We start from the raw sequence: 19804 nt of genomic DNA, 5'->3' as shown, positions 1-19804 counted from the left end.
GGCTTGTTTCTTAAAACTAGTTGAAGGTTAACTTTTTCTACCTCATTTTAAAGAACTTTTCTACCTCATTTTTTAAAAATTGACGTTAAATTTATAATAAAGCGATATTTGCATAAAAAGTCTAATCCGATTATTCCTTCTTCCAAGACCAACGCAGCGTGATCATAACATATTGCATTAAATTTCAATTAACTTTTATAAAATCAAACAATACTAATTCACTCAATAAAGTTAACTATGGCTTAATAAAACAGTAGCAACGCTTTACAAAATGACAAGAAAAGTTCCAGAAAAGTAAGAGAACTAAGTAACGCCACCAAGAAAATGTTAGGGCCCAAAGCGCGCACAAAGTTCGCTACAACCAGTACAAAACAGCGGTTGTACCAGGAAAAATGGGTCACACGCTCTTTTGGTCATAAAATACAAACTTTTAATTCGAAGTGAACAACACAAACTGACTTTCTGTCAGTTATACGATACAGTTTTCGTAATATCGTTCTAGACTTTGTTTTAGTTATGGGGTGTGTTTATAAAATATAGTCACAGGATGCTAGTGTTCAATGTTGCCTTGTATTATTACCTTTTTTGTGTCTATTTTATTAATCAACAGACGCTTTAATTCATTTTTGTCATGACTTTTAATTAACTTAACGGCAGTATTATATTGTTAATTAGCCTTTTGGATTGATTACTTAACAGTAACCTTGTCCTATTTTTAAACAATTTCTTACATGTAAAAAGGGTTTTAAATGTTTGACCACCATAAAAAAAAGTACAAACACGTATAACAGAGGGAAATTTACAGATTTTGTTATTTTATATAATTTAAAAAATGGCAATGCGTAGTTTTAAGTCACTTTTGAATTATGCAATATTTTAAATTGCGTAAACAAAGGTATGCTCGGTTTCCAGTACGTTATAAAAAATTTTACGTCATAACAACGTAAAAAAATACGGTTTGATCTGTGCAAAAAAAAATTATTTCATTTTATCAAAACCACCATTTTAATAAAAATGACATTTTTACTGAAAATGAAACTTCACCAAAACTGTCGCTGGTTCCTAAAAGATAGTCGTAAATAGTTTTTTAGTAAAATCTCGTTTTGATATAATGTTCTGTGCTCTCATGGTTTCGGTATGCAGTACGAACCGTGATTTTTAAGGAAACTGCTTTCGAACGATGCTTTGATTAAAAACAGATGACCAAGGCCAATTAAACAATTTGGGTACTAATAACTATTGGAGGGTTTCTATATTAAACCTGAAACCAACAAAATAATTTATCTGCCATTGGCACAAAAAAATTTTAACAGGTTGATGGAAGAGCTTTTTTTATGGGTAAAAAGAGTCACGTGAAAAAAAAAACTGAAACACGTAACTACCAGAAAAGAGGTATATGAGCCCTACCATTTAAAGAAAAATCAAGAATACCAGGTTGGATAAGTTTTAATTAAAAGGACAGGTTTTTTGAAACTTAACATTGGCTGCTATGCCTCCGTTTGACAATAAAAACGCCGTCCCGTCCAGGACCATCGACTAGTTTTCCTAATTACATACCATTTATTTGAAAAGTTTAAAAGTTACATTTTAAAAATCGGTTTAGTAAAGAAATATTATCTTATGTAGATGCCCTACGCACCTGAAATTTTGTATCTTTTAATACTTGAAACAATTAGAAGACTTCTTTATACGTTGTTCTGTATAAACCATTACAACTTTTTCATTACACGTAATGTAAAAAAAATGGATAGCCAAAAAAAAATTTAACAATAGTATAAATATAAACACTTCAAAGCGAAAATTAAAAGAAGCGTTTTTTAAAGATATTTAAAGGGTTAAAACTGTTTAAAAAATCATATTAAACAAGAATATATTTTTTATGAACTTAATTATAAAAAACTGAAATTAAAAAAAAAAATAAATACAATTATGACTTTTATAAATTTTTTTGTTAAAAAAATTGAAAAACCACAACGTAAAAAAAAATAATATAGAATAAATTTACAAATTTGTTTTATCGCTTTTAAGATTTCTTTCAGCTTTCCATATTAGGCATTTCTTTATCTCCAAGCCGATTGCTTTAGCCATGGGAGGTGGAACAGCGTTGCCAACTTCTCTGTGCTTATCCAATAAGCTTCCAAAAAAACGATAAGTATCTGGAAACCCTTGCGACCTTGCGCACTCACGCACACTAACAACTCGATTTTGAACTGGGTGCAACACCCTTCCTTGTTTGCCCATGGGCTCGGGATTTGTGACTGTTGTGCTGAAAAACCCCTCCCACTCTAACCTTCCATATAGCCCCGCCCAATTATTGTGGCGATTTCCGGTGTGAGGCAAGCACCATGGAATAAGTGTGTTGAATTGGCGATCAAGAGGGTCACATGCCTTTCCTGCGGCACAAGAGCAAACCCCTCGCAAAGCTCCAGTTGACGCCTTACCTTGCTTTTTATCATTGTGATCATAGTTAAGAAGCTTGGACATAGTTCCATCAGATAATTTTACAATCTTGTTCGGAAGATCTCTCCAATCAGATCCAGGAAGAAGAGGAATCATCTTCATTCTTGCTTCAACAAGAGAACTCATATCCTTGCAAATGTGATCATGAAGAATGTCCTGATATCCACGAATATTTCTTTGAAAATGACTTTGAGCATCTCCCTTGTAAGAGATTTCGAGCTTTGAATGACCATTTTCAATCAGGGGTAAATCTGACATAGCATCTCGAACCGTAATCGTTCTATAGGGAGCTGCATCCAGTCTTTTGATATTGTTTGTGTAACGTTTATTCCCAACCTGGGCACTTAAGCTACCACCGCGTGTCGAAAAAGTGTGCAGAGGCTCGGGGTAAAGAGGCAACCTCTCACCAGGTGCGGCAGCCAAAATTATGGCTCGGCGGCGAGTTTGGGCTACACCATAATGACCAGCTTGTAAGACACCAAATGTACATTGATACCCCATTTTTATAAGTGAAGCAAGGGCTAACTTTAGAACCATACAGTTTTTATAAGAGACAAAGTTGCGAACATTTTCGAGAAGAAAAAATCTCGGTCGATAATAATCGCAATATGAGAGGTAAGAAACAACGAGTGAGTTTTTAAATCTGGAATATTCCCTTGAGTTAAATCGATTCATTCCGCTAAACCCCTGACACGGTGGACCGCCACAAAGTAACTCAACGTCACCCTTTTGTGGAAGACGTTGTCCACAATTACTTCTTTTTTTTCCAGACATTACCATTTCCAGGAGCACATTGCAGTCTTCAGTGAAAACTGTTGTTCCAGGATTGTTTAATCGATAAGCTTGAGCAGCTGGCTCCCACAATTCAACAGCAAAAGCAGGTTCAGCCAAACCTGCTTGGTGAAATCCCTCAGAAAGCCCCCCGCAGCCAGAAAACACATCAAGGGTATGGAGTTTGGAAAAATTTACCTCAATTTTATTTTCAGATATATTTATTTTATCATTGTCTTTAACCTTTGTGACTTTTGTTAATTTTGTGACCTTAGAAATTTGTTTGCCTTTTTCCTCACTAGCACCCAGGATCATTTGTCTAATTCCACTTCTTCGGGACTTGAATGGAGGCTCACTAAAATCTTGCAACTTTGAATTAAACCATTCAATGAAATAAAACCGATTTTCTCCTTTTTTGGAGTACTCATCTGTTGAAACATTCAAATCATATTTGCACTCGACTTTGCATAAACCCTCAACTAAAGTAAAGTCAACTACAACATCTTCATCAGAATAATACAAAAGATTTAGGTCAAAATGATGTGGATTTTTTATTGGCGTGTTTTCCGGACGATAAAACTTTGTAACCTTAAGTTTAATATTTTGGTTTTTCTTGTTTGTTTTATTGCAGTAAATTTCAATAATGCGTGCAATACGAAATGGCTCTGAAACAAGCTCATTACTTCCCTTGATGTAACCTCCTTTGCGGTAGTATTCGGGATATTCATCTTCGTCAATGTCATCCAAAGATTTTGCAAATTGTTGCTTTTTTTGCTTCAATGGCTTAAAATCAAAGTCAAAGGCATCGACAGAGAGGTAGACCGAGTCTCCAATAGTGTAATCTATTCCATGTTTGCTTGCCACTTTGTAAAATACCTTATTGTCTGATTGCTTTAACTCGGTGGTGGCCGTTAAAGTATTTTTTTTTTTAATGATATCAAGCCTCACACAAGATGGACAGAAGTCAGGTTCATCTGTGATTTCAACTGATGGAGGGTCAACAAATCTAGCTAAGTCTGGGTCATACCATTTTTGATAAAAAAAAATGTTTTTTCCATCGCAGGTTGGCAGTTGCCGATCATCATCAACTCCGCCCATAACAAACCAATCTTCGTGTGCTGGTTTGAAATGTACTTCAATTTTGCTGTCAATACAAGAAACTTTCATGTTTTCGCACTCATCGATTAAAAACAATTCAGCAGGGTCACCTGTTTCTTGCAATATGGTCTCAGATGATCGCACATACCAATCGATGTGTGCCATTTTACAGTTGTCTTGCCATAAGTACATTATACGTCCAACATATGAACTTTCCTCTTCTTTGTCTGACAACACAGACACACAGTCACCAATTCTGTAAATCTTGTCGCCGATTTTAACAGATGCATAATACTGACAATCACTTTTCTCTTGTACTTCAAATATCGGATCTCCAACCCAATTTATGCTTTGCTTTATTTGTTGCTTTACTTTAGAAGATTTAACTTGGGACGATTTTATTTGAGGTTCTTCCTTTTCTTCCTCATTTTCAAGATCTTCATCCACATCTTCCAGTCCCATGTTTGGGCATTTTCGATCAATACATGATTGCTTGGCCCGACCACTGCCGCCGAATTTGACCATGTCTCGACATGCTACACACTTGCCACATTCTGGTTTTAAGCAAGCTTCACATACCCCACATCTTAACAAAAGGAACAATATTAGTCAAAATTTCAATTCATTATTTTCACTTTCAAAAAAATCTAGAATAAAAGGATCTTTTTACCGCCTTCTTCTAATTTTGTTGCCAGTTGTAGCATCCACTGTTCCTTTAAAGAACTGTTCCATAATTTCTGCCACAAGTCTTGTTGTTGTTGCACGAGTTGAGGAAGCCTAAAGCAAGCACAAAATATTAACATCATTATTTAATTAAAAATATGTATCAAACTTAATACTAACACAGTTATTTAATTACATAAAAGTAAAAAAAATCATAAAAATGACATTGACATATGTAATTTGCAAGCCTTGATAAATTAAAATAGTTTTTTTTTTATACCTGCTTTATTAACTACAAGTGTAAAGCGTAAAAGGGTAAATGAGTTTAACCTACCCAAGAAGAATTTTTCAAATATCAATCAACAATAAATAAACAAGTTTAGACCCATACCCAGTTTAAAATATAAAATCACTTGCTCACATAAATAATTAAATTTATTTACCTTAACATGTTTCTTTTCCCTAAAAATTGTGCCCTTGCGAGCCAATCTTCTTTTTCCCAACGTGACGCCTGCCAAGTGGATGAGATCTCGAACACATGGGGTTCCAAGAAGAGAGTCTTCTTCTTCCGATCGAGCCGAGTCAAAAGATTCAACCTTAAAGTTAAAACATATTTTTTTTAAATTTTTGTAAAGATATTTAGCAACAAAAGATACACACAATTTAAATCACATAATTTTTAGAATCGAATACATTGCATTTCTTTTATATGCCAATAAAAAATTTGTATTCAAAGTTTCATTTAGTAACCTAAACATATATTACCTGTTTGAAAAGTATTTCTTGTGGCATACATCAACAAAAGTTAAAAAAAAAAACTTGTGTTAAAATTTTAATTCAATAAAACATATTCCGTACTAGATCTGCTTTTATTCAAAAAGACAATTTAAATAAAGGGCTAAAACAGCCCTATAAAAACTTTTATTATCCAAAAAAATATGGGTATCAAATATTTTACCTGTTCCACAACAAACTGTGCATGTCGCAAAAGTGAATCCTCAGTAAACTTTTGGACTCCAAGGGAAGCCGAAGGAACAGTAGTTTGAATATGATTGACTAAATCCTCATAAACAGCTAAAGGATTGTCAGATAAAAACTCAATCACGTTTTTGCTCATGTATATTTTCTCTTGCAGCGCTGCCCAATACTCTTGGTAGGCACAGGATGGTTCCATTAAGAAGTAATCAGCAAAACCAGTAGAAAAGCCAACCAGTGCCCTTTCTCCTCCATCAAACCCTTTATTTACAATAACCATATTTTCAATTCCAATTTTAATATTTCAACTAAAAGTTTTATTTTCCACTATATATATTAAAAACAAACCTTAAACCATACCTACAGTTTTAAACTTTTTTAAATGTACATACAAAAAAATCCAATAATCGTTTTTTATATATTTTAAGGAAACACTAAAAATAATCTGTCACTCCTGTGACATTGCTGATAGTGTGTTATGCTAAAAACTAAGTCGCAATATGCATCAGCTATTGATAGATATTGTTACTTAGCTGTATGGCAAAATACTACAAAAATGAATATGACAGAAATTTGATCAAAAAAGCATTCAAAATTTAACAAAATAAAATCTATAATCTGTAAAGATTTTTTTAATTTTATTTAAAATATATTAAATTAAAAAAATACCAAATTTAAATAAATATATTTACACAAACAATAAAAAACATATAATACTATACCAGCTGTAAACCATTCATTGATAGGACCTAATCTTTTTCCAGGTACTCCTCCTTCTAGATTTGGATCTTCATCAAACACAGGTTTAATCATACCACTAAAGTAGAGTTCAATATTTTTTTCAATTAGTCCAGTATCAAACGAACAAATATGCATTCCTTTATCATACACAGTAAACCCTACAAAAAACATAAGCATTATAGTCATGTTTTAGACAAAAAAGTAAAGCTTGTGTTTATCTTAATTGTAAATAAACTTAAACTATATAAATAACAGTACTAAAGTAAAATATTTCAATAATCTTACCATATACATATGCTATTAAATAAGCCACCATTTGTGCGGGATTTTAAGTAGTAAAAAGATTGTAACCTTTTATTTGGACAAAAAATAGATATATATTCTCGTTGCACAGATATTTGTTTATATGAGTTTTTATAAAAAAAATATATATATGTATATATAGTTCAAAAAATTAGTGTTCAACACTAGTATATACACTTTTTATGTATAAAACTGTTGTCTAATATACTTACAAGCGTCAAACCTGCATTTATATGCAGTGTCATAACACAACTTTATTTTTTATTTTTCAAATCATAAACTGCTACTGCTTGTAAACTAAATACTACTGCTTTTTTTCTATTTCATTGCAAACAAAAAAGTGTGCTGGAGACATCCTTTGAAAAATATCTGTACGTATAACCGGAAAATGCCAGCTTACACTAACAAAGTTTAAAGCCAGAAAAAATGTTTTATAGGTCCATGAAAGTATTTATTAGACAGTTTAAATTTGGAGATAATTAGTGGACACCATTCCCATCTTTTCTGGGTTGTCCTTGTTTATTAACATTTTGCGGTTAATTTATCTAAATATTTAACCTTACATTATTGGCACTTATTTAATGTTATAATTTCTAGATAAAAATACAGAGTTTTAAAAAAGAAAAAAATTTAGTTTTCATTAAAAAGGGCAAATATATATATGGCCAATGAAACCACAATTTTACCAGTAACTTTATGTTGTGGTCTTCCTGTCTCTTCATTTCCAACAAACAAAGATAAAGACTCGTGTGTAAGCACCACAAATTCTTCTTCAGCTACAGCTGGGTCCCCAGGATAAACCGATACCTCATGTAAAAACTGGCGACATTCTTTGCACTTGATTTTTTGAATAGGTTCCTAAAATGTTTAAATTTTACATTTTTAATTTCACACATTTTTTTAATACATAGGTGACCCCAAAAAAAGCAATCAAGAGATGCAGTTACATAACAAAAGAATAAAATAAGTAGTGCAATTAGTTTGACTAGTAAGATTGGTGCAATTTTTGCATTTCCATTTTTAGAAAAACGGTTTTTATTGAAAACAAATAAACCGACTCTGACAGCATGGTGTAGCAACTAGAGCACTAGCGATCACCACGTCCCTGGTTTGATCATTGCTACCTGCATGCTATAGCATCTTAAATAGGCGTTTAAATCAATAACTAACAGCAGATAAAATATCAAGTATTTATAATCAATAACATCTTAAACTGCCACTGCCAATTCAAGACTGTAATGGCGTAACTGTTTTAAGTGAATATATGTGGCACCTCTAGTTTGCAAAATGCTGCTGAAAATTGATAGTTATGTACGCGATCTAAAAATTTCAGAATAAAAAATGTTTGAAATGGTGCCAAATTTCATTGTATTATTAACATTATAAAATAAAACTGGCATTATTGCAAACCAAATAACGGTTGTTTGGTGCCTTATCTACGTAATAATTGTACTTCTGTTCGTTAAAGACTTAAGTGATCTGCTTACTTCGGAAATATTAAATTTAAGACTATTTAGAGTCAAGTTAAACCTAATAAGAGCACTTTAAAACACCTTTTTCAGCGAAATTTGACTATTTTTTGGTACCCCCCCCCAAATTTAATTAAAAATTTTTTTGGATTGGCGCCCATGACTGATATTTAGGCCATCAAGTTAACCTTTTTATAACAAGCATAAACACATACAAAAAGTGAACAACCTTTGAAACAGAAATATCGTTTTTAGTTTCTTGGTCAACAGTGATTTTTTTAGAGATTTCTGGTTCCAAATTTTCTTTATCACTCAGGACAAAATTGTCATCAATATTTATTCGTGACCGCTTCTCTTTAGGCTTTGCCAGATCCACACCATCTATAACATATTCCAGAACATCATTGTTTTTGGCCTTTCTTTTTGGTTTTCTTGCAAACATTTCTGTTATCATGAACTGTAGAAAAAATATAGTATATTAGCTAATGGAAGGTCTAAACACTAAAAGACAATTGCGGGCTTATTTTCTATGTAAACACTCTAAAATACATAATGTTGAAAGGGGGACCAGAAGCTTTGACCATGAGAAGCTTCGGCCTGCAAAAAACGCGGAGAGTCGGTGACGAAATTGCCGCGTAAAATGTCAGCTTAAGACCATATTTTATTGATATTCAAAATAAAATTTGATAAAGTCTTACAAATGTATTTTTAAAACGGATTAAATACGGGCGCTTATGGCCTTCAATATTTACTTTTAGCCTGCATAATTTTTCATCTAACTGCGGGAAGACCACGTCGTAAAGCCCATGTTTGATGTCAACGTAAGACCGTATCTTATCAAAATTCAAAATAAAATTGGACAAAAAGTATAATATATAAAAACATTTTAGTTGGTTGTTACGATAAGTATATATGTTAGTTTATTTTGCATAAAGTACAAAATATATAAAAGTTTTTATTGGTTGTTACGTTAATGACATATGTTAGTTCTTAGACTATTAATTTTTTTTAAGATTTTTGTTTCAAAAACCTTTTTTTAAAACGAATTAAAGACGGGCGCTTATGGATTGCAAAATTTACTTTCGACCTCCATAATTTTAAAGCCCGCGTTTGATGTCAACGTAAGAAAATTTTATCGAAATTCAAAATAAAATTTGACAAAAAGTAAAATGCGTTTTAAAATCACAGTTTCGAGATAAAAATCTTTAAAAAAAAAAATATTGTAAAAATTAACATATATATTTATCTTAACCAGTTAAAACTTTTTTAACTATTGTACTTTTGCCAAATTTTATTTTGAATATCAGTAAAATAGGGTCTTGCGTTAAGGTATACGCGGGCTTATCGCTGCAGGCACCCCGCAGTTTAGTGAAAAATTTCGCAGGCCGAAAGCGATTAGTTGTAAAAACGTGATATCATAACGCATTGTCTTGTGTCACCTAAAAGCGCACGCTTTTAAAATTAGTTTTTTATAGGTTTTAGTTTGTTAAATTAAAAAATTGACACTGGAAAAGGAAGATAACATGTTCGTGCACATTATTCTTTAAAAAAATTATTAATTTACAGCTTATTTTAATTCAAATACTGTCTGAAAAACTGTATATAAATACGGGAAAATAACATTTTTTGCGGTAATTAAAATACGAAATCCCCGCTGTTTTAAAAAAAAATTTTTGGCCGAAGTGTCTTGGCCGAGGTGTCCATGAGCCAAAGTCTCTGGTTACCGAAAAAAAAAATATTGTCTTGCGTTGGTAAAATATATGGTCTTGCATTAAAGGTATGTGCGGGCTTTACGCTGCAAACTTCCTGCAGTATAATGAAAAATTTCGCAGGCCAAGAGCAATTAGTCGTAAAATTTTAAACGTCTAAAGCACTTGTCTTTAGTCCGTTTTAAAATTAGTTTTTGAAACATAAGTCTTAAAAAAATAAACATTCTAAAAACTAACATAACAACCAATTTAAAAAGCGTAACAAAACGTAACAACCAATTACAATTATTTTATGTATTATACTTTTTGTCAAATTTTATTTTGAATTTTGATGAAATATGGTCTTACGTTGACATCAAATGCGGGCTTTATGCCGTGGACTTCCCGAAGTTAAATAAAAAAATTATGCAGGCCGAAAGTAAATTTTGCAGGGTAGTACTAAAGGTAACCAGACACTTCGGCCCCCGGACACTTCGGCCAAGACATTTCAGCCAAAAATTTAAAATTTTGCACATTTCAGCCAAAAAAATAAAATTTTGCATAAAGTACAGTATATATAAAAGTTTTTATTGGTTGTTACGTTAATGACATATGTTAGTCATAAAATTTTGCAGGCCAAAAGCACCCATCTTTCTTTCGTTTTAAAAAAAGATTTTTGAAACAAAAATCTTTAAAAAAATAAATATTCCAAAAACCAACATATGTCATTAACGTAACAACCAATAAAAACTTTCATATATACTGTACTTTATGCAAAATTTTATTTTGAATATCGGTAAAATATGGTCTTACGCTGACTTTATACACGGGAATTTCATCGCCGACTCTCCGCCGTTTTTTTGCAAGACAAATCTTTTGGCAACTCTTTAAACGTTTTATTCTTTGTGTTTTAGTATATAAATTTATATACATTAACACGGGCAATAACTAATAACATATTTATGCACATTCCTCAGTGTAAAAAATGATTAATTAATGATCTATTTTCTTCAAATATCGTTTAGAAAGACGGCCCTATTTCGCAAAATACGTGATATCATAATGCATCGTCTTGTGTCACCTAAAAGCGCGCGCTTTCAAAATAAGTTTTTTTATAAGTTTTAGTTTGTAAAATTAAAAAATTAACACGGGAAAAGAAAGATAACATATTTATGCATAATCCTCAGTGTAAAAAATAAAAAATTAACGCTCTATTTTCTTCAAATATTGTTTGGAAAGGCGGCACTATTTGGCAAAATACGAGATATCATTATGCATTGTCCTCCGTCACCTAAAAGCGCGCGCTTTCAAAATTAGTTTTTTATAGGTTTTAGTTTGTAAAATTAAAAAATTGACACGACAAAAGAAAGATAACATGTTCTTGCACATTATTATTAAAAAATAATATTAATTTACTGCTTATTTTGTTTCAAATACTGTTTAAAAAACTGTATATAACTACGCGAAAATAAAATTTATCGCGGTAATTAAAATGCCAAACCCCCGCTGTTTTGAAAAAAAAATTTTGGCCGAAATGTCTTGGCCGAAGTGTCCGGGGGCTGAAGTGTCTGGCATTCATACTAAAATACGGGATACGAAAGATTGCGGGGTGCGGGAAATACTGAAGCCGTATATAAACGTTAACAAAAAGACGCTGATTGCGGAAAATGACGGGATTTTTATACCCTTCCCTAATCTTCCCTTGCACTTTATAGTCGTTTTAGCATCATTCTATTCATTCCTATGCCTTTAAAAGCAATCCCGCATCGTTCCTCAGACCTTGACTGCATTTATCCCGCAGTAAAGTACAAAAATGCCACTCCGTCCCGCATTCCGCGAATTTTTATTAACGTTTACATACGGTCCCGCACTATCCCGCATCCCGTACTTTAGTATAGTCCATTTTGCAGGCCATAAGCGCCGGTCTTTCATTCGTTTTAAAAATACATTTGTGAGACAGGAACTAGAAACTTCGGCCGTAAAAAGCCATTTTTTTATTTGTAGAACTAAACAGCTAAACATGCGACTGTCTTATCAAACTAAATCTTATCTGCTTATCGTAATTTGGTTACCTGTCTTGTTGTTGAGACATCTTTACTTGAACTTTTTGCCAACTTTGAAGATTCAAGTTTGTCTGGCACTGGAGACATTTTTATAATAAAAAGAGGACAGAATAATAAGCAAAATAAAAACAATTCACTACCAACAACCTATCAACCATACGAGATGCCACGCCGAATCTGTTTTACACAAAGCCCGCGAAAACCCAATTTTCCGCTGTATGATGGTAAACACTTTTTAGCATATTGTAAGTAAAAACCTTTTAAAAAACTATTCTTTAAAAAAATAAATAAGCGTCATGTTTATCGATACATTTTTTGTATATATTTTTATTCTCGATGTGGGAAGGTCGATGCGCTACATAAACATAGAGTAACATTAGTTTGATTCATGTACGCTTTTACCGCTAGACCTCGGTCCTACCGGTTTATAGTTACGAGCGATGCCAAGAGTAAAACATAAAGTTATTTAATATTATAACTTTTTAAAATGAATTATGAGGAAAAGACCGTTGCTGAGTTAAAAATACAATTAGCCAAGCGGGAAGCTAAATTCACAGGAAGAAAAATCGATTTAATTAAAAGGTTAGTTATAAAACAAATAATCTAGCCCAGCGAGCTTGGCTACTAAAAGGCCGATCTTAATAAGCCTTGTCATCAACTTCGTGGTTTCTAAATTTAATATATTTTTAAGATTCTAATTAATTTTTTAATGTTACATTTAACCACCAAACGCTAATATCTATACAAAATATTTAATTTATTAGACTTCAAGACTATGACCGTAACAACAACTTTTAAGTCTTGAACTAAAATTCCTCTATCGGCCATTAAGCTGTATTTGGTATTGAAATATTGATAAGCTTCTTCATATAATGAGAAATCTTCAATGATTTGGCGATCACTAGCAAAGTCACCAAGATGGGCTAACATAACTTACTAGGCCATTGGGAGAAATTCCAATCATTGTTTTGAGCGTATTTTTGTTTTTGTATCTCGAAAATGTTGCTCTTTGAGCAAGAACATGAGATGGATTATCAATTGATATTTCTGTAGTATCTAAAATAACTCGGGTTGTAGGAAAACTATTACTAAAGGTTTTCGGCATATGTTGTTTAATAATTTTTTGTGTTTAGTACACAACATTTTTGGCATTTTTTTATTATTAATTTTTTTATCATATCTCTATTTAGTAACAACACTACTCGAAAAAAACTGCGCGTAAAATTGTTAAAATATAAGTAAAATGAAATTCCGGTGAAATTTTTAGATTTCTACGTAAGGAATTTTTGTAAAACGAAATATTTGTGTTTTTTCCTATACATGTAATGCATTTCTAAGACCCATTTTGATCATCTAATTTTACTTCCGGTCACGTGTTAAACTACTTTTGTGGTGGATCAACCCCATTCACGGCACTACAGCGTGAGAGCAGTGGGGATTAAACCAAAAACCTCATAGGGTGTAGCAAAAGCAAGTGTTCTTACCACTACCCCAGACGCCGGTTAAATTTGTTATTTAAAAAAAATCAATAAAAAACGCCAATGTTCTTTTTTTTTTTTTTTTTTTTTTTTATTTTGGTTTTTCGCGCATTGATAAAAGTAAATAATAAATACGATATACAATTAATATTACAACAATGCGACGGGAAAAAATGACAAAATCAATTTAATGATTTAAAACATGTCAAAAGTATTAATGTTTACATGAAGATTTTAATTATTTTATGGCATGGTCACCAAACCCAGTATAGATTATATTATTAATAAATGCGATATATAAAATACATTTTACAAAATATACACCAAAAAAATAAAACTATAAAAAAGGAGTGACGAAATAACAAAATAAAATTGTACGAAAAAAAAAGAAAGTTACGACACATTTGATTTATAATAGTAAAGCAATCACTGTCGATGGTAGTTACAGTGTAAAAAATAACTTAAAGAAAATAATAATTACATTTAATATAACCCAGTATGGCTCTAGTAGGAAAGCACGAACTGGTCACGATAAATTGCATGTGATAAAGGGACTAACCGAAATAAACCTACCTAAAGAAAGAACGTCCCAGAATGGCCTTTCACAACGTATATCACATACAACGCACAAAAATATTAAACAACCCACCAACTAGTGGGGGTTCACGTATATAGAGTAAGTAAATATAAATGTTTAAAACTAGTTAATAATAGAAAAGAAAGAGGAAACTTGATAAATTAAAATATATTACATTGATAGTTTAAAGAGAGATTGCATAATTAAGTTAAGTTTGTGACGCAAAGTGTTGGAGTAGCTGAATGAATAAGTAGCTTTGTATGGTCCAAATTATTTGTTCAGGGTGGTTGGAGGAATATGGTAAGGTTGGTGTTGCTTTTTGAAGTATATGGTCTGAGAGCCCAGTCTGAAAAAACAAAAAAATTCTCGGCAGTAATAAGTTCTTAGTTAATGTATTTATAAGGATAATTTACTGGTAATTTATTGAAAACGATGCTACTTTGGTGTTTTGACACTGGGTTTGGCAAAATTTTAAAGGGTAATTAAGCAGAGGAGTTCTGGAATTGTAGCACACAGTGTAACAGAAAAAAAATATATAAAAAATACATAAAAAAAAACAAAAAAAAAATATATATATTTATTGTGAGTACTGAGGTGCAGTCAAGGAATAATGCAATTACAAATTTAGTGAAAAGGTTAGTAAAAAATAAATTAGGAAATAAAACTGTTTCACAAGTTTGGCATGACCTGTTATCAGCATGGACTGCCTTTCGGAACAACAACCAATTGCACAGCACACTTACAGTGAAAATTACGGTGGCATAGGCATGACCTGTTTAAATACATGGACTGCCTTGTTTAAAAGTAAATATTTTAAGTACAAAATAAATACAATAAAGAATAAAATATAAAAACATCACAAGCAAATCTAACAGTGAATATGTAGTAAGAGAAATGGTGGTTAGCATGCATAAATAATTATAGGTGCTTATCTGTGTGTGAATTATTATTTAAGGTTGGGGTGAATAATTTCGGACAATAGATGGTTTTTGAGTTTTTTATTGAAGGTTTTGTTTGAACAGTTTAGCTTAATAATTTTATCAGGTAATTTATTCCAGATTTTAACACCAATGTACTTAATTGATTGTTGTGTCAAGGTTTTGCTAAAATATGGGGTTGACAGTTTAGATTTGTATCGGGTATTTTGGGAGTGAATGTTGCTTGGGTTAGAGAAGAAATTATCAAAACAAGATGGGAGGGAGTTTTTTAGGTATTGAAAAACTATAGAGCTAGTTTCAAGGGTAAAAAGATCTTCAAGAGATAGTAAATGTGTGGGCAAAGAAGTTTTATCTTGGTTGGTATTATAAGAATAAGAAATCATAGTAAGGTATTTTTTGCAAACATGTTGAATTTGGGATTGAATTTTCAAACTACCATGTTTCCAAATGGGGATACAATAACGGATATGACTTAAAATTAGAGTATGGTATAAGGAGATTATTGCATTTTGGTTTAGATTTGGCCGAATTCTTCGAATAACTCCAAGGTTTTGTCGAATTTTTTTAAGTATGTTTGTCATATGTGATTTCCAAGAGAGATTTTGGCTGATGGTAAGTCCAAGAAATTTAATTTCATGAACTTTTTCAATGACTGTTTTACTTATTGTCAGATTTTTAAGTTGTTTGATGGATTGGTTATTACTTGGTTTAAAAATTATATATTTGGTTTTTCCAATATTGAGGGATAGTTTGTTTGCAGAGAGCCAGTGCTGTAAATTAGCTAGTTCATTATTACCATTTAAAATTAAGTTCTCAGGGTTTTTATCGGTTAAAAGAAGGGTGGTGTCATCTGCAAACATTACAGGGGAAGATTTTAGCAGGGAGTTGGGAAGGTCATTTATGTAAATTAAAAAAAGTAAAGGTCCCAGTATTGAGCCTTGAGGTACACCATAAGTAATTCTATTCTTATTGGTTGATAACTGGCCATTAAATTCGACGACATGAGATCTATTTGTCAGATAATGTTTAAACCAGTTTTGGGCAATTCCTCTTATTCCATAGTATTGTAGTTTGTGCAGTAGTATTGTATGATCTATAGTGTCAAAAGCCTTCGAAAAGTCCAAAAATATTCCAAGTGCTGCTTTTTTTTGTTCAAAAGCATCAGTAATTTTACTTATTAATAGGGCTGCAGCTAAGTTAGTTGAACGAAGTTTTCGAAATCCAAATTGTTGTTTAAAAAAAAATTATTTTGTTCAAGAAAGCATGATACCCTTTTATGCATAATTCTTTCTAGTATTTTTGAAAAACAGGGTAGAAGGCTAATGGGTCTATAGTTTTTAGTTTCTTTGAGGTCACCCTTTTTGTAAATAGGAATTACTTTGGCAGTTTTAAATTCATATATTGATATGCCAGTTGCAATCGAAAGGTTGAAAATATGACTTAGTATTTCTATAATTTTTTGAGGGGTTGATTTAACAATTTTTGATGGTATTTCATCCAATCCATAACTAGTTTTGGGTTTCATTGATGCCAAAATAAGTTCAATCTCTCTTGGACAGGTGGGTTTAATAAAAATTGATTTCAATATAGGTTTTTTGAGGAAGGAATTAAAGGTCAGGTTGGTAGAGGGTATAGATTTAACCAGTTTTTCTGCTATTGATGTGAAGTGTGTATTAAAATGATTGGATATTATCTTGTTGTCTGAGGTTGGACTGTTGTTGATATTAAATTTGACTTGATGTTTTTTTCTTTTAGATTTACCCATAAGAGAGTTAATAGTAGTCCAAGTTTTTTTCATATTAAACCTAAATTTATTAAACAGACCTTTGTAATACTCAAATTTGGCAGATTTCATTGATTTTTCATATTTATTTCTTTTGAGGTTATAATCCAGTTTATTTTTAGAGTTTTGGTCAAAAGTTTTTTTATAGGATGTTATAAATTCTTTATAGGCTTCATTTGGGTCTTCAAATGAGTATATTTGGTCTGTTTTTAGATTTTCAAGGTTAGTATTAAATTTTGCCAGATTTGTTGGATTATAGCATCTGTAGGTTTCAGTATTAATAGTTGGGTTTTGGTTTCTAGTTATGTTTGTACATTGAACTACTGGAAAGTGATCTGAAATGCCATCGACAATAATAGCACTTCTAATTAGGGATTTATGGTTGTTGGTCCAAATATGATCTAAGACAGTTTGGGTTGAATCAGTTATTCTGGTTGGTTTGTTTATAAGAGGGAAAAAGGAGTTAAAAAACATAGTGTCAACAAAGTTATTAATGTCCAAATTTAAGGTCTCTAATAAGTTATAGTTCATATCGCCCATAATATAGCATGTGTGTTTTTGTTTTGCAAGTGTGTCCAAAACAAATTTTAATTGATCAAGAAATGATTTATGGTGGTTTTTATTTAAACTGGGTAATCTGTAAATTGTTCCAGTTGTTATAATTTGGGTGTTATTAATAAAAATATCAACAAACAGGGACTCAAACTCCTTTTCTTTCATTATTGTTAGTTCATGTCTTATTGAAAAATTTAGGTTGTCTTTAATATACATTGCAACACCACCTCCTCTAGAAGAAGATCTGCTGTTGGCACTGAATGTATAGCCAGGTAAATTTATATGTTGTCCAATTTGGTTTGGGTAAAGCCAAGTTTCATTAATTGCTATTATGTCAGGTTTTAATTCCATGGAGTTAATTAGACCTTGGAGTTTGGTGAAGTGGGTTGGGTTTGAAATTGATCTAATATTAACACACATAGTGACAAAACTGTTGTTTGTGGTGGTATTTATCTCATGTATATTATGGGCAAACATATATTGGTCATTAATAAGATTGGTTTCCATGTTATCGTTTTGATCTAAAAGGTCTAAGTTATTATAGTTTAAAGTTTGAAATGTTTGATTAAGGGTGGATGGACAAAGAGTTGGGGTAGGGGGGTTTGGGTTAGATTGCTGAGTTAATTCATAAGGGTTACAATTTGAAAAGGGTAGGGCAGAATTATAACAGTGTGGGCAACACCAGGCCTTACTTTGAGGTTCATTTTGAAGTAATTCTATTTCCAATTTGTTTAGTTTTAGACATTTAAAATGGATCCAGTGATTATTAGCATCACAAAAAATTGCTGGTTGTCTATTTTTAACAGTTTTAAGACAAATATTGCACTTGATAATTTCATGGGCCATTATTATCCTATAGAGCTACACAACTTAAAATAATGAACTATATGCTAACGAACAAATAAATAAATAAAAAAAAATAAATAAAAAAAACAAAAAAAAAACACTTTAGGGATATATAAGCGTGAGTAGATAAGTAACATCTAACCCAGTAGGTAACATTTACTTAGCTGAGTTAAAAATCGTAATAATATCCTCTACCTTACCTACTGTGTGGCGCTTTCCGTTGAAGAATGCCATCACTCTGCCCTTGACCGTCCAAACAGATTTGGCTCCAAGCTTGATCTTTGCCTGGTGAACAAGGTGCAGCCGGCGCTTCGTCAGTGACTCGGTGATCGCCATACCGGTGCCCTGCATCCTCTTCTTGTGCCAGAACACATCATCACGGACATCTCGCCGAACAAACTTCACAATAATCGGTTTACTGTCCCTTCGTTTAGATGGTAAAACATGGGCAGTGTCAATATCCCAATGGGTGATGGAATACCCAGGATGAATGTGAGTGTTCAAAAGGTGTAATACATAATCCCGGAAAGGGAATGGTGAAGCATCTGTTGTTGGAATACCTTTACATCCGTGGATGATAAGGCAATTGCTTCGGCCGTATTGTTCTAGATCGTCCACCTTTTGATCTAACTCCATCTGACGCTTGTTGGACGCTTCTAGATCGTCTTTAAAGCTGGTGACCATGTCACGAATTTCTTGGATGGAGTTTCCCAGGTCTTTGAGCTCCTTCTCACGGCCCATCTCACGTGTAGGCGAGGAACTCGAACCCCTTTCCAAGGCATTCTGACGCTTGGTCACCTTGTCCAACTTTCCCTCAATGACAGTCATAAACTTCTTCAAGGAAGCATCAGTGACCGACATATTGTAAATTTTTTGAGTATTAACAAAAAAGTTAATAATAAAAGTTGATTTTTGGATTTGATTTAGGTAGTTGGATTTGATTTAGGTAGTCAATATTGCAGCTTTTATTATTTATCAGTATTAATATTACTACTAGATTAAATAAATTTCCTATTCAGCTTGCATTAACCTTATTCAAATAGAATGTTTCGTTGTATTGTTCGTTGTATTAATCTATATGTTCGTTGTATTAATCTATATAAGTATTATTTTAAGGAATTTACTAGAGGAAAATACTTTATCGTTTAATGAGATACTTAATGGTTTATGTAAACGGAAAAAATAAATTAAATGCTTGTAAATTAAAAAATTGCATTGGCCGGGAATCGAACCCGGGCCCCCCGCGTGGCAGGCGAGGATTCTACCACTGAACCACCAATGCGTACGCAAAAGCGTCAACTAAAATGGTATCCAATGCGCAACCAAGTAAATAAACTTTTATTCGGTATTATAAGAAAACCTTGATAGAACATAACACGGAATGTAACTAACTTGG

At 32.2% G+C, this 19804-nt stretch overlaps 2 protein-coding genes and 1 non-coding gene across 3 annotated transcripts; all 3 read right to left on the bottom strand.

Annotated features, from left to right (window-relative positions):
* Window positions 1-1618: 1618 nt before the first annotated feature.
* On the bottom strand, window positions 1619-12401 carry LOC145746258 (DNA (cytosine-5)-methyltransferase 1.S-like). The gene is made up of 8 exons (XM_082564497.1): window positions 12241-12401; window positions 8710-8937; window positions 7698-7869; window positions 6690-6866; window positions 5951-6228; window positions 5436-5588; window positions 5000-5106; window positions 1619-4915 (listed from the first exon to the last, which is right to left on the bottom strand). The coding sequence occupies exons 1-8, from the start codon at window positions 12316-12318 to the stop codon at window positions 2002-2004; spliced, it is 4107 nt and encodes a 1368-aa protein (XP_082420623.1). The 5' UTR covers window positions 12319-12401; the 3' UTR covers window positions 1619-2001.
* Window positions 12402-13815: 1414 nt separating this feature from the next.
* On the bottom strand, window positions 13816-19433 carry LOC145745565 (uncharacterized). Its single transcript, XM_082563679.1, has 2 exons — window positions 18609-19433; window positions 13816-15058 (listed from the first exon to the last, which is right to left on the bottom strand). Exons 1-2 carry the CDS (start codon window positions 19267-19269, stop codon window positions 14769-14771), a joined length of 951 nt encoding a protein of 316 aa, XP_082419805.1. The 5' UTR covers window positions 19270-19433; the 3' UTR covers window positions 13816-14768.
* Window positions 19434-19619: 186 nt separating this feature from the next.
* Trnag-gcc (transfer RNA glycine (anticodon GCC)) lies at window positions 19620-19690 on the bottom strand. The gene has a single exon. It is a non-coding gene; the product is annotated as a tRNA-Gly (tRNA).
* Between the last annotated feature and the right edge of the window lie 114 nt (window positions 19691-19804).

This window comes from Corella eumyota, chromosome 3, assembly GCF_963082875.1.
Source record: "Corella eumyota chromosome 3, kaCorEumy4.1, whole genome shotgun sequence".
Taxonomy (NCBI): domain Eukaryota; kingdom Metazoa; phylum Chordata; class Ascidiacea; order Phlebobranchia; family Corellidae; genus Corella; species Corella eumyota.
The sequence above is the reverse complement of the archived record's forward strand: the minus strand, read 5'-3'. Positions and strand labels throughout refer to the sequence as shown.